This window comes from Oenanthe melanoleuca, chromosome 1 (genome assembly GCF_029582105.1).
Source record: "Oenanthe melanoleuca isolate GR-GAL-2019-014 chromosome 1, OMel1.0, whole genome shotgun sequence".
Classification (NCBI taxonomy): domain Eukaryota; kingdom Metazoa; phylum Chordata; class Aves; order Passeriformes; family Muscicapidae; genus Oenanthe; species Oenanthe melanoleuca.
In genome coordinates this window covers 36,662,584-36,689,161 of record NC_079333.1, presented here as the reverse complement: position 1 = coordinate 36,689,161, position 26,578 = coordinate 36,662,584, and the positions used below count along the sequence as shown (strand labels likewise).

The following is a 26,578-nucleotide window of genomic DNA, read 5'->3' as shown; positions in this document are numbered from 1 at the left end:
TGTCACTTCAGAAATATACTTTTAAAATATTTAATAGGAGTAATTACTTTTTAGTATTACACTAGTAATTTAGTGTATTAAGTCAAATATTCCATTATGAGGAAAGGAGTCTTCTGGAGCTTCTGGCCACATAACCTGCATGACAGAAACACACAAACTGCCCTGAACCTACAGCTAGGTTTTCATTTGTGCCACTCTCACATGGTCTGTGCAAAGTGGTGCTCAAAGAAAAGACTTCTAGAAGAGTTTATTGCCATGACACAGCTTTGAGTCTTCCCTGCTTCCGTGACTCACCTGTGCCTGTACTGAGGGTTGAAGTTCTCTTACCACCTCCATCTTCAGAAAACCACTCACGACCTGATTTCTGTCTTTCTGTTCACAAAGTGCAGTCAGGACATCCTTTGTTAATGGGGTTCTAGGCTTAGGCACTAACCTAGGCATCAAAGCTGCTATGAAAACATTCACTGTTCCAAATAAGGAAAAAGAAATGGACATAAAATATACCTTTATTCTAAAAGTGACTGACAACATCCAGAGGCAGAAAAACAGCAGGGTATAGCTGCTTTTAGAGGCACACCATCTGCTAATGGAATAAACATTTTTTCCTTGCTCTCTGCAGTTTAAATCACAAGTTTTAAATCTCACAAGAGCCACTGTAAGGCAAAGCATGTGCAGAGGAACTAGTTGCAACTCTTTTGCATTTAGAGGATTATTAATATCCAGGTGGTGGAGAGAGAAGGGGGCAGGAGGGAATAGCATGGACCAAACCTGAACCTTGACACTGTCATTTGAGTTTCTGGAATATTTAAAAGAGGACAGATGTATGTAGCTGTTTCTAGAAAGAGTGTAGTGATGAAGAGGATAAAGATGGACTCTTTCATACGGCCTAAATTGGAATTCAGCCCATCTTTTGAAAATTGCAAAACACAGCAGGAGCTGTGCCACTAAAACATTAGAACTGAGCTGGGCAGTTCAGAACCACATCTTAAAACAGGAAGATACAGCTGAAAGTATGTGCTGAGACCATGGCCAATTTGTAGATAGTAAATTACACTATATGCTATTTATCATGTGCTGACATTTTCTGAACAGTTTTTCAAGGTTAAACAGATTTTGAACCAATTAATGTTGCTCTGACAATTTTATGAGAATAAAAATTAAAACAGCAGAATTACAACCACTGTCCAAAATGTTTTCTCAGGGTTTAGCATTAGACCACATGTATTTGCATTATGGCAACACGTGACTGTTCCTGGAACCTTCAGACACTTATGCTGTTGTAGTTCACAAAACTGATTTTATTTTAATAACCAAGGAGGACCAATAGGCATTTTATTAAACACTTTATAAGACAACAACAGATTTACTGCAGCAAGTCACACTTTAAAATACAAAAGGGGAATTAGTAAAAAGTTAGGTACATATCCAACATGAAATATTAATATGTGGCTTTCAGGAGCTTTGAATTTTAAAGACTGAGAACTCTACTTAGATCAAACAGTTCAAACACATCTACATCACAAAATCTTAGTATTGCACTATAGCTCCTTGTCCAAGACACACCATGTGCACCTGCACTGCCTACATATAAAGGACCATCAGCACAGCCAGACAGAATCTAGGAAAGGTCAAAGGGATCTTAGGCTTGGTGGCAGAAGTATGGCAGTAAAATTCAGCAGTGTGGACCACCAGGGTCCAACATAAGCCCTGTTCTGTGCTGGTAATGCAAGAAATACTAGGATTGCAGCTGTGCTGCTGTCCTGTGCAGAGGTAGCATAAAACTATGGCTTTAAAGACTTCTTTTAAAATAAGGCTTGTCTCAGTTGAAAGCCATAAGAAAACTCAAGAGTTCTTGTAATGCTAGCCCTAAGTGCAGCAGCAGCACTTTCAGATCCACTTGTTCAACAGAAGCTGCCAGATTCAAGATTTCTCTGAAATCTGCTGCAGCACATAAAGACATCTGTGCAAAAATGGTAACACCAATTACTCCTGTTTGCCTCTCGTCCACAAACATATGGAGAATGGCAGCAGACAAGTGCACAAAAGTGGGTGACACTATGGAACTGGAAACTGGAAGTCCTACCTAGCTATAAAAGAAATCCTCCTTTGTTTAAAAAGCCAACTTGGAAGAGGTGACAGGTAAGTCAGTTCACTTACATGAACAATACAGAAAAATAAGCCAGTATATCACATTTGTGAAAGATACACACTGTCACTGTGGTGCTTCACCCCCCACCCACCTCACATTGCATCTAATATTTCAAGACAAAGGTCATTTTAATACTCAGTGAAGGCTGAGGTCTTGGGCAGAGGGGACAACCTTAAAGCTGAATTCTACTCTCCCCAAATGATCCGATAACAAATCAATGGACAAACACTCCCCCTTATTTTGTCTGTTCCAGCACACTTAATCATCTTTAATTAAAATATAGCCACAAAGTGTGTAGGGGAGAACAACCTTTCATAGTATTTACTTCTTCACCTTGGCTGTTGGGTGCTTGGTTCTGCTGAGGCATTTGGGTGCTACTTTAAAACAAGTTAGTTTGTCTTCCAGAGTTTGGTTTGGAAAACAGCATAACTAATATTGCATTTGATACTACAAACACATTGAGAAAAATTCTACACATAAAAACATTACAACATAAAAACAACTTCAACAAACCATTACAAAAATAGAACCAACTTCACTGATCTTCAGTCTAAAACTCCAAGGTGGATTTGGTAGACACTACGACCAAAACAACCAAGGGATAGAAATTAAATCAACACTTAGTTTAGACATAATTACATTTTGTAAAAAAAGTGTTAAGACATTATTAATTTATTAAAACACAGAAAATTAAAAATCCCTAATATTTACAGTACCTTTTTAACACTAGAACTGTCTAGTTTGTTTTCTACCAGTGTCAAGTACTTAATCCCAGACATGAAAATTGGGATGACCAACCGAGACATCTCAGGCTGAACAGAGTAACCTCTATTTTTCCCATGAAGACACAGCCAGTGTCAGTGGCAGCCACCATCTGAGACAGATTAACCAAATTCATTATAAAACCCCATCCCCAGCCCCTCTTTTCCAGGTCAGAGAACCCAAACTTACCATACTTAAACCCCAGAACTGAGATGGCCACTGCTGCAGAGCGACACTTCAGAATGCAATGTGGCCAAATCTTTTTGCTACCTGCAGGGTTATATTTCCTATCCCTGTCCAGCATGGAGCAATCTCTGTCCAGCTGCCAGCTTCAGCTGCACTCAGTGCACATCACTTGTTACTCAGGACAGAATTGTTTTGTTCTTGTTCCTCCTTGTGTGTGGTTTGAATTTTTTAATAAATAACAGAAGTGTACAACATGATTTTTCAGGCACAAGACTCCTGATCATTATATAACAAATAGTCTGTAAACCAGTTTGGCCTCTGGGGACTGTCAGGGGATTGAGAACGTTGCATTTGAAGAGCAGCACCTTGCGCTGAGTGCAGAGGGGGCAGAGGAGGAGCCTTCCTGTAGAGCAGGCTCCTGGCTCCTGCAGGAAGCATCAGCATGAAGAATCTATAAGTCTCTGGCGAAGCTTCTTGTCTTCCCTTGTATTCACACTGCCACCTGTATCCTGGTCTGCCAGAACTGAGGAGAAGGACAAGCTTTAGAAGAGGAAGGGCCATCAAACCACTCGGCACATTCTGGTGCATAGAGGAGCTGCCCCATGCCTGTTGTGTTGGCCAGAAATGTGTATTCTATCACCATCTGTTGTATTCTATCACCATCTGTTGTATTCTATCACCATCTGTTAAAACCGAGTGGGGCAGTGATTCCTTATCTCTGTGGCACATACCATCTGCTAATGGGCCATCTTTAAGACAAGGTGGGGCAATCATCTTTATCTTTTCCACAACCCATCCTCCCTCCAGGAAGATATTATCTGCTGCTGGGCCATTCAGTCCCACTTAGGACTGATAAAATTACATCATCCCACTGGGAGATGTTCCAGCCAGGGGGAGGAGCCAAGCCTTTCCTACCTAGGTAAAAACTGACATTTTGGACAACAAGATACTGTCTTTCCACTGGATTCCAGAGGAAAATTGGACCATCCACATCATCTCTGGACCTTCAGAGGAAAAATGCACCTTCTACAGGAGCACTGCTTCAGCTGAACCACATCTGCCACTGCAGGAGGATGCAACCACCATTTAATGGGACTGCTGCCAACACCCTGACTGACAGGGTGTCAGGTTGTAGTCTGACTCTGTCAGTGTTTTTGGGATTGTTCTTTGTAATACTGTATTTCTATTTTAATTTTCCTAGTAAAGAACTGTTATTCCTAATTCCCATATCTTTGCCTGAGAGCCCCATAATTTCAAAATTATAATAATTTGGAGGGAGAGGGTTTACATTCTCCATTTTAAAGAGAAGCTTCTGCCTTTATTGGCAAACACCTGTCCTTCAAACCAGGACACCCATGCTGCCTCCACTGTCCCACACCCAGCACCAGGGTGTTCTGCACATCTCTCTCCCAAAGCCAGCATGCACCACTGCTCTGATAACACAGCCTCTAACAAAACGTGCTGACACCACAAGGGACAGAGGAAAAGATGATGAGCTGTGGGTGAAGCTTTGCTGATGGGTGGTAGAGCCTGCAGCTGTCCCCAGGCAGAAGGAGAGGGGCTGCACCAGCCTGAGCTGGTCATTAACTCAGCAGCTTCTTTCTGCAATGCATTTTAACAGAGCTTCAAGCCTGAGTTTGTTCTGATCTGGACAAAAATATATCTTTGAAGTGCTTTCATGAGATGAAAACAATCTCAAAAATTCTGCTTTCAGATAAAAACGAGTCAGATTTTCTATTAACTTTTTCAGTTCCTTGAGCCCAGACCTCCACCTTAGGCTCTTATATTTTACTTCCAAATCCACCTATCATTTGAGAGAAAACTATATGCTGTCAGAATTAATCTGAGCTGCTGCACAAGAGCTGGCTGCTAAAGGGGCTTCTTCTGGATCAAAAGTAATTCTGCTTGATTGTTCTGAATTATCCTGTTGTATAAGTTTTCTCGAAATCTCAGCCTACCACAAGCGCTTGACCCAAGCCACAGAGGAACAGCTAACCCCTGGGTATTGATGCTTCTTTTTTATTAATTACAGGGCATAGCCTTCTGAAGAGAAAATAGATTTATTCTTTTCCTACCTTTGAAACAGCTCTTTAACTTTCCCTCAGCATTGTACTCACATACTCAGATAAGCTTCTAAATGTTTTAAAGCATCATCACTTTTGTTTTTTACCTTTCTCTGGATATTTGGCTTCTCTAATTCTGCACTTGAGGAAGAAACTGGTTCCCCAATTAGGATATGCCACATTTTTCAGTTCAGAATCCTAGACTGCATCTTATATGAGTGATTGCTCAAGCTGACCATGGGACTGATGGGCTATCCACTGTTGCACCAAACCAGACTGACTTGAACCATTTTGATAAAAAACTCTTTACAGTCAGTCTTTCTTGCTCTCTCTCAAAGCAGGAACAGGAGTGTGTTCACTGACCCCAGTCCCATTGCCCTTCTTTTGTCATTTTCTCTGCCAGCAGCATTTCTGAGCATAAGACATATCTTTATATTCACTAGAGACTTCTGCCAAAGCCCAAATAGAAGCTTTGGCAGCAGTAGAATCAGAGTTACTACATTTTGGAGCCAATATCTGAGCTTTCTCACTGGAGCTGCTTCAAGTACAACCTACCCTAGAGCTCTCCTGCTGTGTAGGGGGTCTGAAGCAGTTAAAGCTCTAACAGCTGGAGTCTCTTAGTGCCAGAGCAGAGACATCAGCAAGGACCACCAACCTAACAAACACTTCAGGGTTTAGCTGTGCCACAGACCTAAACCTTCACAGTCTTCTGAGGTTACAGCACTCACACAGCAGGCAACACAGCAAGGGCTAAACAGGTCCATTATCTTATAGAATATATTAATGTATTAATCTTACAGAATATATTAGGTTTTTGGTAGGAATACACATCTAGATCAGCTTACCTTGTAACTCTGTTGCATCTTTTTCCAGTCCTTCTGTAGTTGTTTCTTCAGGCTTCTCCAACTCAGCAGTCCCAGGCTTCCCATCTATGGTATCAGTCTTAATAGTACCAAGGTTTACCAAAAGCTGCATGACATCAAACTTCTCAGAAACTGCAATGTTCTCCAGCACTTTGAGGCATTTAAATGATTTAAGTTCGCTCACATTTTCCTCAAGAAAGAGGAGGTAAAGGCTTAAGTCATCAAAATGATTTGACTTAAGTTTCAGAACATCAAAAGTTGGCAAGATTTCATACACTTTGAGGATACCTGAATTCCACCTCCATGGAACAAACATTGCATACACTACCAGGGGCATCACCAGCAGATAGACTATCAAGTTAATATAGCTGAGTACCTTGAAGACACCAACAGCAATAAGCTTGCACTGAACCACTTCTGGAACAGTTGTGTCATTCTTTAGGATCCCAGTTTTGATAGTGCAGAGAAACTCATCACTCAAAGAGGAGAGACTAATGTAGTAGCCCAGATAGAGGCATGCAATGAAAATAATTACTAGAGTGAGCAAACGGCATGTAATGTATTTAATTATTAAGCACTTGGAATTCTTTTTTGTCTTCAGGTACTGCTCCACAATTGGGTATTTAAAGTAGCTTTCAGATATTTCCCACAAACTGAAAAAGAGAGAAAAAAACATCAAATCATATAGATATATTCACCTACCTCAAATATCAACAAAACCTAGTACTCTAAAAGAGATAAAAGATTGGAAACCTTCTTAAAATCATAGAACTGCAGTACAGTTTGCATTAGAAGGGTTCTTTAAACATCATTATTTCCAACCAATTCCCCTGCTCTGCCATGGTCAGGGACACCTTCCACCAGACCAGGTTGCTCAAAGCCCCAGCTAATCTGGCCCTGAGCACTTCCAGAAGTGGGGCATCCACAACTTCCCTGGGCAACCTATGCCAGCCTCACCACCCTCACTGGGAAGAATTTTTTCCTAATGCCTAATCTAAACCTACTTCCTTTCAGTTTAAAGCCATTCCGCCTTGTCCTGTCACTACACACCCCTCTAAAAACCCCCTCTCCAGTTTTTTGGTATATCCCTTTTAGGTACTGGAAGGTGCTTTAAGGTCTCCCTGGACCCTTCTCTTCTTCATTCTGAACAACCCCAGCTTTCCCAACCTGTATCTGTAGGAGAGGTGTTCCATCCCTCTAATCATCTTGATAATCTTCCTCCAGACCTACTCCAACATGCTCACATCCTCTTATTGAGGTAAATCAAGGGTAATTTTATTGAAGGCAATAGAAAACCAATAGAATAGCAGATAAATGAAAAATAGCAACACTCTAATACAGAAAAATTGAAAACTTTTTAACTTTCTTAACTTTGTTAAGAAACAAAGAGTTCAAATACTGGAAAATGAGAAAAAATATATAGCCCTCATGGCAAAAAAATTATTTTTGTTCAAGTACGAAACAGGAGCAGTGCGCAAATCCATGTGGAAAGGCAGACTCTCCAAGCATTTCTTCAATAATAGAACAATAGAAGGCTTTTTACTTGTCAAGACCTAACTCCACATTTCAAAGAAGAAACCCAAGTCCCCACTGCACTACTCATACCCTCACATATAGAGAGAAACAGGTACCTTGACCTAGAACAAGGCAGGAACTGGATCCGGTTGGAACAGTGCACCAACTTGACCAGAATGGGAGGGGATTGCTCTTGTGGGTTTTGATGTTTGGGGTTTTTAATCTTTTTTTTTTTTTTTTTGACCAGAAGCTTTGCAGAGCTAGATCTCAAAGAACAGGAGATGACAAGTAACTTGACAGCGTGCAAGCGACTGTCAAGAACATTGAGAACTGAGGACTGAAGTATCTCTTTTCTTACTCTGTGATGGGCAAAACTACTTAACACCTACTGCAACTAAAGAAATCAGAACATCTCAAGTAATAAGCAATCTGAAGAGCTCATTACATGTTTTCTTTGAAAAAAAAAAAGAAGGTAAGTTCCAGCTCCAAGTGCCAAAGTAATCATTTCAGATATCTCCTTTTTTTCAATCAAACTTAAAATTGTGTCAGGTCACCATTGCAATAAACTTCTAAGGGAGTACAGATGTCACATCTGTTACAAACAGAAAAGAGCAGAGAGAGCCAAGCCCCAACATCTTACCTCTGTGTCAAGTTCTCATTAGCAGCTGGAATCAAGTCAGTAGGGTCCCTGGGGTCTCCACTTCGAATGCTATTAGCAGCTTTGATTGCCCTGTTATAGGCTTTGTCAAGTTCTTCCATGATAAATTTCAGGTCTGAGGAAAGGTGAGGTGCTGCAGTGAAGCGCCAGAACAAACATGGTAGATACAGAAGGATAGCAACAAGCAGAAGGATGTATGGGAAGAACTGCAGGAGAAAAAAACCCTGATTAGGTTTCACCTGCATAAGTAATATATCAGCCAATCACCATCATTCTCCATAAGCATTAGGTTTCCTAGAGGCCTGTTAAATCCCTATAATTTATTTAAATCCTTCTCTTAAAACTCAAGTTTGTGATTATTTGGGATATGCAGGGAAGCAAAATCTCTTTTCAGACAGCTCCAGTAACTTTGCTGCTGCTTGGAGCTTCCTCCCACTGAAGGAAAAAGAAACACACAGAATAAAGGTGCCATGATCCTGAAAACATTTTCAATCCTCTGCATATTCAGAACTGCTGGAGATGACATTACAAATGACAGCATTAACCTGGGGAGAAACAAATAGCAAAGCAAAGCTATCAGAGGGACTGACTGAAAGAATAAGACAGCGTCATCAAACTCTCCCTTCTCAATGTGTCACCACTCATAGCAACTAAAACATTTCAAATACCAGCAAAATCTTTCCTGCTTTCCATTAGCTGTCAGGAGGTCAAGGGATAGAGCTGTTACAGCTCTGCCTCTGCCTGCAAACACACATCTCTTCAGAGTGCATCCAGGGACTGCAAAGGATGTAAGTGGGGCTGGAATACTTCAGGGTATTTAAATATTTTCACATGACACCTAAATGGAAACCAACACACAGCATCAGAATGGTCTGGTGTCAATGCAGCACTGAGAAGTCAGCCCTTACATGGTCACAATTGCTTAGGGAAGGATTGAACCAGGTATAAAATACAAGTGTGAAGTTTTACCATCTTTCTTCTATTCATCAACAAGTGGTTTTTGTCATGCAATTTTAACTCTAATTCCTTGCAGCTGCAGGAAAGATGATGTTTTCTACATATTCAGACATTATATTTGAAGTATAAAATCATACATAACATTACCCTTATAGAGACATGATGTAAGACCTGGTTAGACAAGCAGTTTTTTAAGAAAATGTACTGCAAATTCGGCCAACCTCCAATTCATTACATGCAGGTTTTGATAGCAAGCACACTTAACTCAAATCCAGCATCAGTTAATAAGGAACTTTAGTTGAACAAATATGAAATAGATGTAAGACATCACAAGTGTTACAGACATGTTCCCATGCACATTCATTGGCAAAGCCAGTGGAGATTTTTAGAGGAAGCTTGAACTGAAGTCATTAATCACTGCAAGTGGAAGAGCTACACGTACATTTGCAGGTATTTAACAAGATGAAAATCTGGACCTAATATAACTATGTTAACTTGTGTTTGCATTAATCAAGAGAGATTAAAGTTTTGCATGCACAAAGTAAGTAATTTGATGTTATGGAACATTTTATTCAGGAAAATTACTACTAATATCACCTACCATTAAAGCAAAACCCTGTGTTATTATTGGCAGTAGGAATGCATATGATGTATCAAACCTTAAATGACTGGCTTCCTCCACCCATAGTAATCCATAAAAACAGTGCAGAGCTCTGTCCTCAGTACTGCCTCTCCTTCCCCTTTACACAACAGATGACATCAGATCATCTTCCTTCTCCCAAGCCTAGCCTTCCTCATTGAGATGTAAAGCTCTGGCATGTTCAACATATTTTGGACATCTCATCAACAGCACAAGAATTTGGCCTTCTTATTTGTCACTGTGGACAATGCCACCAGGTCTGAGTCCTGATGCCTTGGTTTACCCAAAATTTCATGGTTTCATATCCAGGCGCTATCAGTCCTCTGAATTCTATATTATGTAGAAACAGAAATTATCTGTCTTTGAACCCATCTTATACTTATCTAAGCTCCTCTGAACTGCTGCAACCTATTTCCCATAGGTCATAACAAATGCTTATATAGCTGCAAAGCCTGTTTGCCTTCACTTACACCTGTGTCATACACCTCTGGTGCCAGATGGGGAAAGAAGCAAAGACACATCTGATTTAGTAAGGAGCAGCCAAAATGCCTTACATTGGTTTACACCACTTGACTTTAGTACTCACTCATTTCAAATTTTACAGGCATAAGAAGATTAATTAATGCCCTTTCTGACTCTCAAAACTGGAAACACCATCAGCAGTATCCCACATAATCCTAGAGATCTCTTTATCCCAAGTACTACAAGAAAAGTGGTAAGAGGCAAGATAGTTTTCACGCTGAAGTTACAGCCCCCAAACCTCCATTGTTCCAGTCTCCACTTCTCCTTTTATAACTTAAAAAGAATTTTCTGCACTTGTGTAGCACATTGGCATCAGCCCTCTTGCTCTGTCCCAGATGTCCTCCAATGCCCCCCTCTAGCCTGCCCTCAGGCTGTTGCCTTAAAAAAACCAGTCCCTGCCATCTTGCCTTGCAGTTCCTCCTCTCACCAGCTCCTCCACCACTGCCTCCTCACCTAGAAGCATCCCACTGTTGGGGAAAAGGCACATTTGCTATTTGCACATTTGCTGGGGTTCCTCTCACCAGGCTCTCATCACTCCCAAAGCTTCAGCTTATGGCAGCCTAAGTGAATGCTACGTAACTCTTTCCTGAATAGTCTTAAAACCAGAGCAGCAACATGATCATTAGAGCAGCTGGCAAACAGAAGTCTGTATTTATCATCTCTTCCACAGCCCTTGATGCACAACTCCATCTTTCTCAGATCCTGGCTTTTTTAAAAATGAAAGATACACTTGTTCTATTTGTTAACAGTAGGGACTTGGGTTGTCAAGCTCATCTGACTATATTTGACAGTCAAACATAATGACTACCCATTTTAAAAAGAGGACTCTATGGTATTTGTGCACACACAGCCACATGCCATCCACCTTTCTTTTATGGTTTATGGTTTTATGGTTTATTTGCTCCCAAGGCGCCGAATACACAAGGAAGAAATGCCACTTCAGACTTGGGTATTTTATAGCATTGAAGTAGAAGGAAGCATCACTGATCCCAAGAACTGTATGGTCAAAATTATGCCAGAGAAAAATACTGGCCCAGAAGTAAAACTCAGTTTTTCCTTTGCTGTGTAGCTGTCAGGCTCCTTTTTGACATACTTAGTATGAGACTGACAAAATGAGTGGTGTGTGCAGCAGGGACTCAAACTGCAGTGCCCTGTATGTTTTCTGCTACGTATTGCTGAGCTCCTGAAACCTAAGGATGATGGAAGCAGGCTCTCCTGCCTTGTTTGGCCCTTAGTCTGATGGCACACTGCGGGGACAGCAGGCTCCCAAGGAAGCAGAGCACTTGCAAGCCAAGAGGCTGCCCCTCTACTGCTGCAGGTCATGTCACTTGACAAGCCTTTGAGCCCTGTGCACATTCCAGCTGTTTAAGAACATTTGTTAGAACTCAGCTACTGCTCAGCAAGAACATGTGCATGGGTAGAGAAGAAGAGGCATTTGAGCAGTCTATCTGCAGAAGCACGAAAGATGCTGGAATCACAAAACTGTCTTTCAAAGATGCATAAGCACCACACTCTCCTGAAGGTGAAAGATAAAATCAGACTAAAGTACAAAATAGTCTGTCATCACCAGCTTCAACTCTGCTAAGATGAAGTAAACACACAGCAAAGAAGTTAAAAGGGCATTTAAAATACTCGCTTTGTAACCTCAAATATGCTTTTATCATGCAAAAAAAATATAGCTAGAATTGGTGGAATGACGCAAAAGGCATTTTCAAGGACCTAATCTACAGAAAGCTTGACAGCCTCTGGATAAAAATGGCTGGAAGATGAAAGTAACTATAATGGTATTTAGAAAACAACAGCTTTCTAATTTTACTGCATCTTCAGTCCCTACTTCCTCTGGGCAAACACTATACAAGTGACTGAAAGCATTCTGGCTTCCACCTTCCTGACCATGGTCAAAGAGTAACTTTAAATAGCACAAAACTTTAGCTGCACAGGTCTGGGTAACAGCCTTGTGAAAATTAATTGGCAGACAATTAAAAGAATGAAGCACTGATGTGCCTTCACTCACCTGACATTAAAATGCATGAACATAGGGAGATGTCTCTCTCTTCAGTTCCAGTTTTGGAAAGAGCCCAAGCAAAGGCACTAGTCCCCAAACAGGCTAATGACAGTAATTACACGTTTCCAGAAGCAAAGGCATTAAACTCCCTCTGGATATGACCCTATTTCTGTGGGAGGTATTACATTGGTGCTCAGCAAAAACAGCTATAAATGACTGATCATTCTAAATGAGATCCTATCCTGTCTCCAAACCTACAAGTGAATCTTAAACCCTATATGACCTTTATCCTGCCTATTACATACTTTTTGTTTTGATATAGCCTCAAAACTGTACTCCTCCAGTTTCAATTAGCCACAGCCATGATCACCAGGGGAGGCTGTGATGGCTGTATCCAGTTTATTCTGGACTTTGGGGAACAGATGGCAGTGTTGTAGTCAAAGGCTGCCTGGAACAGTGACCCAGACAAGTCAACCATCACACTCCATAAGCAGCAGGCAGCTCAGGGCCTGTTAAGCTTTCCTGCATGGATACAGACTGCATGCCAAGCTCTCCCTTGAGCAGGGATACCTCCCAAGGCTGAGAAATTCCTTGCTGTAACACACTGTCTGTAGGTGATTAACACCATGCCTGAATTCTTAGCTAAATGATATAAAGGACTGACAGCGCACATACAATTGTTCAGACAAACTGTTGAGAAGTCTGGGGCTAAGTTTGAACCTAGCCACACTTGAATTCCCCTCTGAGAAGTTTAGATTACAAAGGAGTCCTTTCTGAACCTCAAGACTCAGCAAGAGGGTCTCCCTAACAATTCTCATTCTATCCTCCATGCACTAAATAATGAAGTGTATCTCTCCACTGAATCTTGATAAACCACTGTCACATTTACCATTGAATTGAACTAACTCACTGTTTTATATCAACTCATTGTTACTTCTCTCTTATGAGTGAAGTGGATGACTCCATCTGCAATAGACTGAAGTAACTCTAGCATGACACTTTCAAAGAATTATTTATAAATGCATCTGCATATAGGTTTTCTGGCTCTGAGAGCCCTTAATCTCTCTGGGAAGGGTTTACAGGTGAAACACAAGCAGCCTTCAGTTAACCTCAAAATTGTACAAACATTTACTAACTAGAACCAGGTAAAAATCATGACTATAACTGTACCATCAATACAATGAATAACCCCAAGGTTTGTTTTGAGTTTTTTGACTCAAAGAACAACTCAAGGGTCCATGGTAAATCTTTCTTCTTTTACAAAAAGTGAAGTTTTTCATGTAATTTTATATCATGCATATACAAAGACTGCAGACCAACTCTTTGTATGCAATGCTTTCAGCAGATGCCAAAGTACTTGTCCTGCACTTTGAAAGATCTGAGTCACACAACTGACCTCTCCTGGCTGTGCCACATGTGAAGACCTCTTCTTTCAGTCAGATGAATTGTTTGCTTGCATTTCATATGAGTACAAAACTCCTTCTTCTGAACAGCCCTTTACCTCTTCTTTGCTTACCTTTATCTTCTTTGCTTCTCTCTAATTAGTAGGAGCCTAGAAAATACAGTAATTAAAAAAATCTAGAAGACTCTTGCTCACAGGCAGCTCCATCCTAGCAATCCAAATTTCAGGGTTATAAAGTGGTCATCACTCAGTGCTCAACCACCCCTCAACTTGCTTGCTATCAAGAGCCAGTAAGATGATGCTCACTGTCCTCCTGCTTGAGTTTGTATAAAATTCTCTGTGCACTATGGATTAAAAAGGCTTCACAGTGCAGTCTCTACCTCCTCTCCTTCACTAGACTGCAAGGACTGCCCATACACAAGGACCAAAAGCTTGTCTTCTCCTTCCAGATAAGGATCAAGACAAATTTTACCAAAATAACTTGTCAGGTGGAGCATTCATCCTTAGAGGCAATAAGCAAACTATCTGCACAGGGCAGGGAAATGCAAAACTCCTCTATCCCCCATCACCACTGACTGTCTGTCATTACTCCTCACCTCTAGAAACCAACATCTCTGTTCTGACACTTCAGACAGATACAAGAAACCTCTTAAGGGAATTAAACCTGAATGGAAAATTCCATGAGAAAAGAGAAGCAAGAAAATAGTGAAGCCTGACCAGAGTAAGTTTCATCAATAACAAACCTGAACAGGACTCTTGTCAGAGGACTCCACCATATAATCATTTTGACATCTCTTCTACTGACAAAGAGCAGGAAATCTTAGCATTAAACTAAGAATGCAGGCAGGACCTACCACAGTCTCTTCTTTGCATTTATCTATCTGCAAGCATTTTGTTCATTCAATTGTGCAATTTAGTACACAACTCATTTTGCTTCCTGCTAAGAGTTATCCAGCGTGAAGAGTTTCCAGGATCACTGGAAATTTCAGAACTCTTGTTCTCCATGGAGAGAGGTCCTGGGCACCATCTAAGAGCTCACTGGCCACTAGAGAGTCAAGGAACCCAGAAGTCTGCAGTATGCTCCTTTTCAGTTCCCAAACTGATAAATTCAACCCCTGGGAGAGATCTAGAGCAGAAAGGACAACCAGTAAAGGTGCTAAGCTTTGGGGAGTGCCCAGAACTGAAGCTTACATTCTTCTGTTCAAAAATCCCAGATTTAACTTGAACTCTGAAACAGGAGGGAGATGGTAAGGTTTCAGTTTTTCTGTAATGCAGTCTGGGCTTGATAATCCTCCAGAGTAACCAGATGCTGAGAACACAAGCAGTGCAGGTTACTACAAGTTGGCTTCTTCAGCAAAGAGCTACCTGCTCCTTCTTCCTCTCTGTACACACTGAGAACTGCCCCAAGAGGCAATACTTCTGACAGAGCAGAGAGAGCATGCCACAAGGAAATCCATCCATTTTGATCAGTAATGGGGCCTACAATCTCATTCCCCCAAAACCTTAATATAATGCCTCCTTAAGTGGTTTTTATGGAGCCTTCCAGCATGCCAATACAGTGAGATACTGAGTGAGTCAGTTTTGGAAAGAACCTGAGATGCCCTGCAAATAAAAGCTCTGCTTCCCAGAAAGAAGGAAAAAAGTTTTAAGTGTTGTTTTAAGAAAAACTGGGCCTAATGACCCCTGCTGTTCCTCTGTGTGCACTCCTGTCCTTACATTACAGAGACAGGTCTCCACTGACCTGAGCACAGCAGTCTCCCTTTTCTCCTCAACATCACTGTGCTCCCAAAAGGCTCTGCTCCAGCCATTTTTAAAATTATCTAGCCAAAATCTGCAAAGCAATGAGCTTGTGCATACCTTGCAGTGCAAGGCTGGAGGAAGACCCCAAGTCACCCTGCAGAAGTGATCCCAAGCCACTCAGCAGCTGTTGGCCCTGGATGCAAAAAACAGCCTTGAGATACCAGAGTGGGAACCAAAGTTCACTGTTAAACAGCTGCAATGCCACTCCTTCCCTGTAAACTTGTAAAGCATGGAGGCTGGTGAACAACCAGAAGTACACTAGTTAATATTGAGCTCCAAAGAGCATCTGCAGCTCCCAATGTCTGGGTCAGAAGGGTGGGTGGCTAATCATGGATCTAGGAAGGAGTCACCAGCCTCTGTTACAGCCCCTGGCTCAGCTGTGCAGATGCACTTCCAGCAGACAGTCTGCAGGATATTTACAAGGAAACACCATATACCACACACGTCATAGAGGAACTGCAGCAATTTCTGATACAGCACTAGTCAGCAAATTAACATGGGTTGCCTCACAAAAGTATGAGTGCTTAAGCTATTCATGGACAGCAAACAAGCAGACAGTGTTATCAGCAGGTGACTACTACCACATGAAATTCAACATAAAGAATTTGGTTTAACAAGAGCTCATTCCCTCAAGAGAAAGGGACAGAAAATATCCAGGATAGCAGGTGGAGCTTCTGGCACTGTGAGATGTTCCAGCAGCTTCAGCTGGCCTCTGTAGAAGGTCTGGCTGAAGTGGAGTCCTAACTGTGCAAGGAAGAGTTCAGGCTAGAAACCAACCAGTTTGGCTTTAATATTCATGAAACACATGCCTATTGGGTCAAGGTTATCAGTGGAGCTAACTGGAGAATCCTCAATTAATGATTTGTGTTGACAAACAAATCAGAGACAGCCTTGAATAGACTCTCAGTGATTATATCACCAGATGACTGTATAATAAAATCTGAGGCTCAGGATACAGAAGCAAAAGCCAGAAATACAGGTGCTGCAGGTCTCATACCTGAGCTCCCTCTAGCACCAGGTTCTCCTCTGCTCCCAGGTGCCAGGGGTTTATTTGCTGGGGCAAGCAAGAAAAGGGCTGAGGAAGGCAGAACATAAACTGCAGAGCCCACAACCATTTCTTACTTTGGCATCAGCACTGCTCAAGCACGCAGAAGCTGACTCTTGAATTGAGTCAGCTGAGGCACTGGCATGGCACTAACTCAGTGTGTAACTCCTGCCAAACCTCAGCTAATTGCTTTGAGCCAGCTCAAGTATCTTAAAACCTACTGCACTTTTAACCCATAAAATAAATTTCTTCCTGTGCTTTATATGATGCTGCTTTACCTGAAAGCCAGCTCATGGTTTGCCTGTGGACATGCAGAAAAGCACACTGAAGACAGGGGTCAAACCTGTTGGTACCAGTGATTAATTTAATCTCTCCCAAAATGTCAATTTGACACCAGTCCATGCACAACTGGCCAAGAGTAACACAATAAAAATATAAAGTGTTTATATTACCCTGCTTTTCTAAAAAAAGCTTTTGATACAAGCCTTAAGGCAGTTGTTGTGTCCTGCATTACAGTTTTAAAATAGCTCCTGGCTAAAGCCAGGTGAAGCATTTACTCCAGGGCAACTCAGCAACATTAACATTAATCTTGTGTCAGATAACTGGTGGCCCTTTATTAGAAGTTCTCTAGTACTACCCTCTTTGGAAGTAAGGGAAAGAAAACATTCTAAAAATAGACTCAAGTCAAAGGCAAGGACTACAGCACAGCAGAAAAACAAGAAAAGTGAGGCAAAGGTAGGTTTCAGTGTGGGAATAACTCTGCCAGGAGATGGAGACCTATACATACTTTATGCAGCCACAGGGGTATGTTTTCTAAGTTGTTGTGGGATGGTTGCTTCTGCTGCACAGCTGCCCAGCAGTAGGAGTCCACATAAGCAGCTTGTCGCCAGGAGAAAGAGCTGGGTGCAAAACAGCTTATCTGAGCACCTGGGAAAACAAAGCAAAAGTTATTGCATCCTCAAAAGTTAAAAAAAAAAAAAAAAAAAAAGAAGGAAACCAGTTTAGGAAGAAAAGCGCACATTTAAGATGTTATGGTATCCAGAGTTATCAGACAATGTGTGACAGGATCAGGCCAGAGGCAACAAATGCCATCACATACCATGGTGTCACAACTTCCCAAAAGCACAACCTGCAGCTCACAGGGCTGTTGTAACAAAACCTCAAACACCATTCCTGCAGCACAGCAGTCCTTGCAATGATGGAAGGGCAGGCTTCCCCAGGGTGCTGCCACTTCTGCCTCTGAGACTGCAAATTATTTGGAGGGGTTCAAGTTATATCTGTGAAAACAAGGATTTCCTCCTGTAATTTTTGGCAGAGAAATTGTGGCCCCAGACACCTCCAGGTGAGGCAGGCCCTTCCTCATCAGTGCAGTGATGTGCTGTGTCCATGATTACATGTAACACTGTCAATTCCCATCTACTCCCAGGACCTCTCCAGCTGCTCAGGAGCTCCAAATTAAGATCAAGGCCCCAACTCACAGAAGGGCAGCTATTTGCCAGCCTTAGGGTCAAATTCTGCTCTGGCCAGTCACAGGCACCAGGTGACTGCTCCCACAGCACACCTCAACCAGGAAGAGTGGTTATGGGACATGGAGTAGCAGTGACTCCTCAGGTAATGCCAGTAAAACCGGAGGAAGGGGTTCAACTTTCTTCCTGAAGCTTTGATACTGAAAGCAATCCCCCCAACACATATACATTTTCACAAGACTTTCATAAATGTTGTTACAGGACAGCCATTTCACCAAATAATTACACAGAGTGGGCACAGCTCTTCCATGAACATTTCTTCTAAGAGCAACACTTCCAACACTTTTGCCAGCATCAAAGGACCAACGGGGGGAAATATTGCTATATTTTTTTCCCTTTAACATAATCATCTAACTTATGCTAATGGCATTGCTGTGTGCTTTATGGGAGTAAAAAGACTATCATTTGTCCTGCCTTTTTGCTACTTTAGTTTCCAGAGAATAAGAATTTATTTCGGAAAAGGAGTCAACTGCATTCGCCTTGTAACTTGTACAATGTAGCATAGTCAAGGAGCTTTATGAATACAAGCCTTTCCATATGAGTCACTATTATAATGATTTCTATGGCTGTAGTATCATAAGGACATGTTTTGATCATCATGGTTTGACCTGTCACAAGTCTCCCTTATGGAAAACAAGTTACTGTTTATCAGAGCAGAGCTCAGAGCTCATGTGATTTAGCAAAGTTGGCACCAGACAAGTACTTGCACTCCCCAAAGCCTTGGGAGTTTTTGTTTTCCAGATGATTTTCATTAGTTGTGGAAACCCAAGAAATAATACATTGCAGAAAAAAAAATGGAGAAAGAAAGCACAGAAAAAAGCAGGCATTTAATGTTCGCTCTCCACTGGATAGGGACCATTCATGCCCTGCTCTCATCACTTAACCAATCTCCTGCTGGTGGCTGTGCCCAGTGTGGAGCAGCAAACAAGTGACCCTTTCAAAAGAAGAGCAATTGAGAAAGATGCTTTGTCTTATTCATGTTAGTGTATCCACAAAAAGAAACACATTCCATGTGTTCATTCTCATCAATGGGTGGAACACCACTTAAAGTGATGGAGTGTTTAAAAGGCAGGAGAGTGAGGAAAAAGGCAGGCAGGCCCATTCTCCAAAACCAGTGATGAAAAAGGCAGCCAGCCTCCAAAATGTCATGTGCACAATGTCATACCAGAACAGCTACAGCGATGCCAGTGCTGCAGCAGAGCAGTGACCACAGAGCTCAGCCTCAAGCAGGGGACACTCCAGTTGTTGTACTGGTTTTTCATTAACTGACTGCAGTCTTGTTGGTAAACACTTGTTAATTCAAATCACAACTTTGCAGTAACGGTAGTAATGTTAGGACTTATACAGGGAAGATGTTTCTGTGCATCATCCATACAAAACACAGACCACTACATGCCTCAGAAAATGGTCACCATTTTCCATCTTTTTTCCCTACCTTCCTTCTCTCCTCCAAAGGAGTAATAGCAGTATATATATAGAGATAATTTACTTTATGTTGGACTGTTCTGGAGGAAGTTGAAAAGAAAACCTGTGGTTTCTATTGGAGAAATTTGGCACAGGGCTGGATGCCTTCCACAGACCAGCTGTGCACACAGCTATGCACAGGGCTAGTTTAGGAGAGCCTGTCACAGGAACAGCCTCCTGGCTTGGTGACATGAAGCCATTCCTGTCCTTTGCTCCCACAAGTAATAGCCTGGGAAAGAGAAAAGCAGCAAACAAGCCTGTAACAACAGGGAGATAAAATACACAGCAAGAAGTATGAGGAATAACAAATTACTGCACTTGTCAAGCAGTTGTCCCAACAGTCTTTGGCCAATTTATCATCACACTTGGCAATGCACTTTTTTTGTAAACATTTCCTGATACTAAATTAGCTTTGGAAAGGGAGCAACAGGAATTTAACTTTACTTTTGCAAACAAATGAGGATCAAAAATGCTGTTTATGATGGCTGTCCTAAAGACAGACCACCCAAAAGAGCTGCAGGAAACTAAGGCAGCAACAGGTGTGCAGCTACGTATGATGAAATGACACTTTTCCAAGAGTGCTAAGATTACCAGATGGAGCTGGTTGCTGGCAGCAGGAATTACTTGCAGGCATGCAACTGAGTGCATAATACAAGCCTGAGTCACTGCAGCAAGGATGAGCTGTCACCCCTCATAGCTGTGGCACATCTTCATGGGTGCTTTGCCAACAAACTTCCAGCTATTGCCCCCACATCTGGACCAGGAATACCCTTTTCTCCCCCTGCAACTGGCTTTTCTGCAGCTCCACTGCAGGATCTCTGTGTATGAGAAGAAATTCTCAGAACCCCAAGGAAATCTCAAATCGAAAGGAGAATCCCTATTCAGTACTAGACTGCTTTGTTGGTCCAAGGCAGGATGAGCTGAGGGATCAGCACCCTCTGGCTGCATTCTTTACGAAAGAGAGGGTAAAGCCAGCAAGCCTGACTGGTTTCCTCTTCAGTGGCTCAAAACCTCTCTGTTGACTTATACAACTAATTCAGAAACTGCAACTAACAGATAAGACTTTCAAGAATCAATGTTAATCATAGGCTTAGCTATTTTTCTTGAACCAGGATCAAATGATTGCAATTGACAGAATTAAACCTTCAGTAAGTAAATATTTGGATTCTAATACACTGCAGTCACTGCAAAAAGATTTGCACTTGGCCATTAATTACTACTATAATTTCCCACAGGGCAAAATGAACTTGCCATGATGCCCAAACATCTGATTTCACCTAGCAAGAATTATGCTCTTTAGTAGCCACTAAAGAAAAACCTGAACAAGAAAATTAAGACACACATTGACAATGTACAGACTGCCAGGCACCATCCAACACACATCCTCCAGACTGGTCTTAAAAAAAAAATGAAGATTGAAAAAAGGAATTCCAACGCATTCCAAAGAAAAAACAAATGTCCATGTGGGTGTACAGGTGTATACACATGCATGAAGGAATGACCAGAGTGGAAGGTTGGGTGAAGCAGAATCCATTGAAGATGGAAGTATGGAGCAAATGGGTGCAATGGAGAAAACCACCTCTTCCCAGAGGTGCTTTGGCAATGGAATACCAGCAGAATGTGAGGCTCAGGTGATAAAATGTTGAAGTGAAGTGGGTTAGAGGAGTTAGCAGGTATATATCTCTCTCTACCAGGCTGCAAGTTACACCTCAGAGAAGTCTCAAAGTTATGCATGGGTATTTATCAAGCACAGCCTTCAGAGTGAGAAGTTTTTTTGATTCATGGGGAAAAAGAATTGTGAATTAAATTTCCACCACTGAGATTTAAGAAAAAAAAAAAAGTTTTCTTTCATCTGAAGGAGAAGCATTACAAAACAGTGGCAATGACCATCTAGCTTCCCTGCCAATATGGGTGGTACCCCAAATCTCAGGCAACACCAGAGACCAATGATTGTTCTTACACTTACTCTGCCAGCTAAAGCAGCTTACCATCACTTCCACAGAAAAGGTAAAGCTGGCTCTGTAGGAATTAAACAGAAAAAATCTTACCAACAGCTGAAGATACTCACCCAGTGACAGTTTAAAAATTGATATTAAAGCAAATGTTTTTACAAGTTTGTCCTGGCTGCTTAGGCAGGAACTGCCTGATGCTGGAACTGCTGCTCTTTCCTGAGCACTCCCTTACATGCCAAAGAGCAGCACAGTGTATCGTGCTGGGACTTGCTGACAGAAGTCCTCAGCTTGTCTGGCTGCTCTGGGCTGAGCCTACTCACACACTTGTCTCAGTTCATTCATGCCCTGGGTTTCACAGCATCCTGCTGAATTAAATGCAAGGTGTGCAAGTGTCAACTATTAGCATACAGTCTGCTTCAGCAGCACTGGGAGGGGTTTTTCCAGCTCTCAGCCAGCAGCTGCCATAGTTATAGTCTTTGGCTTAATTACACCCAAACCAACTTTAGCCCCTAGCTCTTATGAAGTCACAAGATAACATTATTTCCTAAAAGCCTCCCCATGCACTTGAGAACATGAAGGGAGAGGGACATCAGCAGGGAGGATCACATGGGGTAGCAAGAGAGGAAAGGAGCCCAATTCAAGAGTTAAGACTGGTTTGTTTTTCAGTATATTTGTAGTGATTTAGTCTCACAACTGGGGTTTTTCTCTTCCATCTCCTATACATTCTACTCTCATGACTGCTTCAGACACATTATTAACTTACATAGAGAGATACAGGCCCAGCTGGATGTGTAGTAAGGGGCACTGATGCTATTGTGGCTCCTACAGAAGCTTCTGGGATGCAGCACCCAGAGTTCCCCACTAACACCTTTCACTCTGTGTTTTCTGCCAGCCAAAGCCCCTCAAATCCCACAGGCAGCCAACCGCAAGGATGGAAACTAAAAAAACCTAAACTGGGTGAAAAAAGTACCTACAAATTAGGTGGAAAAAGAGCAAGGCAAGTAAGGGTTGTCACCACTGGGCAAGTTCAAAGTGATCAACGAGGACATTAACCCCATGGTGTGTAGAGCATAAGGCAAGGCTCCTTTCCACCTTTAAGCACCCTCCAGAATGATAAGAAGCACCAGAGGGCACCAGTGGGAAATAAGATTGTTTTTGAGCAGCAGATCTCCATTTTGACAGATTCATGCAGATGCTGTGGGTTGGCCCATGGTCTGGTACTTCCTAGCCCAGTATCCTGCCACAACTGATAAGCCAGCAGAACTACCCAAGCCTTAATTATGATTATAACCAAGTTTCTCAACTGTCTTTACTCAACATGTGATGGTTTCTGTATCCTGGAATGGTTTACAAGGTGTTTTCTTTTATGATAAAACAGAGATGCTAAAACACATGGTTTACTTCATCCCAGCTATGTACGAGCCATGCACAACCTTCACCCAAAGGTGCATTTTGGCAGAGGCTAAAATGAAGCAGCTTGTTTTGATTTCCTCTGCTCATCTGACTGTATCTGCTTAGAGCTGCAGCATCCTGCTTCAAGCAGCACCTTGGGAATAAATATCTATGTTTTCAGCCAAGCTGTTTACAGTAAGAAAGCACACCTTGCACTACACACAATCTGGGTTCAGAAACTGGAATCTCAATCCTGACTCAGAGCTATTCTTACGAAAAATGACACAGATAAAATTCTATTAATTTCTGGCTCATACACTGCTGAGGGTGCTCCATCTTTCAGGGTTTTTCCCCTTCACAAGAAGAATTGCTGATTTAGCTACATTTAGATGGTTTCTGTTACCGCACTACCTCTAGTATAATTTACCCAAGAACTGCGAAATAATATAAGGAAATAATATCAAGCCACAATATAAGGAATATACAGGTACAACACAGTCCTCACAATTCTATTGTTATTTCCATTTTCCCGTTCCCAGTATATATATAATTGCATAAAGTTATGTAAAATTGTGTAAAACAAGGTCTAGCTGCAAAGAGTTAACAGGTGCAGTATTTCAAGCAGCAAAGATTCCCAGTGATAGCAGACAACAGCTCAATCAATGCTTAACTACTGCCAGAACCAGCTTAAAATCCTCACAAAACTACAACTGACAACAGGTTTCTAAAATATAGCCAAAAGTAACCTCAGGTTAGCTCTCCTCCTGCCCCTGAAGAATGCCAAAGTGGGATGCAGGCACTAACCCCAGAGTTTCAGCACTGCTCACTGGTTGGGTGCTACAGCTGGGTTTTCCATGCCTCCAGCAGAGAAATCCTCTGTGATTCAGCTGGAATCTCATTTATTTCCTGCAACTCCCATCAAAACTACAAGTTACTTGGTGGCTTCACAAAATTTCCACAGCCTTTGTAAACATTTTAATAACTTTGCACAATTAAGAGCAGCCACGTGTAGGAGGAAAATTGCAGGTGTCTGATACCACACTGCAAGGGAACAGGAAAGCAGGGCAGGAAAGGAAGGTGACAGGAGGAGGTGCCAAGAGAACCCGAGGTGGGAAGAATGCGATTATCCCAAGAGAGATGGGAGCTGAGCATTCATTTTTGGAAAGTGTGTTCTGTTTTTGTACTCTGAGGCAGATATTTCCACCAAACACTTTCACACCCACCTCTGTGTTGCTCTTTTTCAGACCTAAAAATGGACCCTGACATTTTCCCCTCAGTTTAGCACTCCTGAGCTTTTTCAGAGCGTGATTACACCACGGAGTGTTTGAAAACAAAACTTGCTGCCTATTTTATCACTGGCTGAACACCACAGCACAGACAACCAGGCATTCCCAGCCCCTAAAACCCTCAGTGTTGCCCCAAATGCCTTAACAGAAGCAGTTCTGGGCTGTCCCATAAGCAGCCAGCCTGTTGAGCTGCAAGGACTGTGTGGGGAACAGGTGACAGCTGTCACAGCAGCATGGCTGATTTACTATCACTTTCTGTATGGGCACCACGTGGTGCAGTTTCACACATGCCCGGAAATAACAATAAGTACTTCTCATATTTACTTGCATATTTATTTTTCAAATAAAAAAGCTCAGTTTTCAACCCAATGTTTTCTTCTAATAGGGTCTCAGGATTATAAACAAAAAGAAACACTAACAAGACAGAGCCCACATTTCTATTCTCGCTTTATGAATCTACCACACTCACAGATTCATTCGAAATAGTTTTAATACTGAAATAATTAAAAGATAAAAACTTAATTCATTTGAAAGAAAGGCACACTTTACCAAACTCTGCAGTTCCACTGTGTGTTTGATCTTTGTGTAAGGGAGGAAAATGAAAGAAATAAAAGAAACATTGGTACACAGGAACTGTTTCAAACTGGTTCCAGAACTTCTAGAGTAGAAGTAGAAAGAAGAATTAAGGGGCCACATACAAGATACTGTATGGAAATACAAACCCTCTTTTTCATTGTTTTAAGAGTAAGAAATGTGCACATATCAGTAGCAGATCTAAAACTAAAAGAAGCAGGTTAGAGTACAGAAATATGGATGTATCCATCCAGTTTTTGGACAAACAGAGCTGCCATGGGGCTCAGACCCGGTCTCATCATTCCCAGTCTGATGTCCTTCACTCCCCTGCACAGTTATTGCAGGCCACAGTGATCTGGTGCACATCTTGTGCAATAGGTGTGTAGCTTTATGTAAATACAGCAATCCGGGGCACCTTATCTCTTAAACAATCTGATATCTGACTAATGCTATTCATGATGCCTTTACATAGATTCACCACCCACTCAAAGTCCCATTCCAATTTCCACTCTCCTGACATTCCCTTGACTCAGTTCTGTAGATGATGGAGATCAGGTATGTAACACTGAATGGCAATAAATAGGTACATGAAATAAATCCAACTATTTCTTTGAAAGGCTGGCAATCCTGTGATTCACCCCGTCTCAAAATGGACAGCATTGCTTATTCACCTTTGAAATCTTCATTCATATGGTGCTATTCTTAGTAAATATTTAGTTCCACTCCTCACACTAAGGGCTGCTGCATGATCACTTTTGTAACTTGGGGAGGTGGGTAAATAAAAACATAGCAAAATAATTGGGGAACTTGACCTTTTACCTATAAAGCATGGTTTCATCTACCGAGTCACAGCAGAAATTGAAAGCTTTACTGGAACAGCTGCAGGAGGGCAGTGGAGCAGCGGAGAGCCTCAGAGAGCTGCCCGTCCCGCGGGTGACCCCAGGGAGCGGCTGCAGCACAAAGGCAGAGCTCTGGCAGCCTTCTCCCGGCCTGGCAGCTGCTGAGCGACCCCGGGATCCTACTGCCAAACAGCAGCGGCAGCAGCCGGGCAGCTCCCGGGGCACATCCCGCCTGCCGGCTCCAGCCTGGGAAACAAAGGCGCCACGGCTCCAGCGCTCCCCGCCGCTCCCAGGGAGAAGATGCGCTGACAGGGCGCCTGCTCGGCAGGTGTTGGAGAACGGCGGGATCCCAGCGAGGAGCAGGGCACGGCTCACCGGGAAGCACAGCACACCTGGATGAGCCCGGGATGCTCTCCGGGACTGCTGCTTTCCGGGAAGGCAGCCTCCCTCCCCGCGGCCCACAGGCGCCCTCTGCCCTGCCCCAGCGGAGCCCTCCCGGCTGCGAGCGGCGTTCCCGCCCCGCCGAGCCCTTTGTCCGCCTTTGGCCAGCCGGGAAAGGGGCTGCCGCACCTACCGATGGACACCTCCTGCGCGAAGGCCAGCGAGATGAGGAGCAGCGGCAGCCCCACGGCGATGCAGGTGACGATCTTGTCGAGCGCCAGCTCCAGCCGCAGCCCCTTGAAGCGCGTCTCCGGCGGCTCCTTCAGCAGGAAGTCGGAGAACACGTACTCGGTGGCGATGTGCGCGATGGCCATGGCGGGCTCGTCCTTCGGGCCCGGCTCGGCTCCTTCGGGCCACGCCGGGCGGGCTGTGCCGGGGTAGCGGGGCTGGGCCCCGCTCGGGCACGCCCCCGCAGCCAGGCCCGGCCCAGCCCGGCCCAGCTCCGCCGAGGGGCGCGGAGCGGCGTCCTGCAGGTCGGGAGAGGCACTGCGGGCAGTGACAGCGTGGCCTGGCTCAGGGGAGACTGTAAAGATCATCT

General features: G+C 42.9%; 1 protein-coding gene across 1 annotated transcript; it reads right to left on the bottom strand.

Moving 5' to 3' along the window:
* Positions 1–490: 490 nt before the first annotated feature.
* Positions 491–26,578, bottom strand: PANX1 (pannexin 1). Its single transcript, XM_056499770.1, has 5 exons — positions 26,174–26,578; positions 17,355–17,494; positions 8,179–8,402; positions 6,006–6,676; positions 491–3,620 (listed from the first exon to the last, which is right to left on the bottom strand). Exons 1-5 carry the CDS (start codon positions 26,574–26,576, stop codon positions 3,535–3,537), a joined length of 1,524 nt encoding a protein of 507 aa, XP_056355745.1. The 5' UTR covers positions 26,577–26,578; the 3' UTR covers positions 491–3,534.

Excerpts from the sequence above, each read along its gene's own strand:
- PANX1 (XM_056499770.1), bottom strand. The coding sequence starts at position 26,576 with ATGATCTTTACAGTCTCCCCTGAGCCAGGCCACGCTGTCACTGCCCGC. Across the intron at positions 8,403-17,354 it reads TACCCCTGTGGCTGCATAAA|TTCTTCCCATACATCCTTCT; the intron begins GTATGTATAGGT and ends TTTCTCCTGCAG. Across the intron at positions 3,621-6,005 it reads AGATGCAACAGAGTTACAAG|TTCTGGCAGACCAGGATACA; the intron begins GTAAGCTGATCT and ends CCTTCTCCTCAG.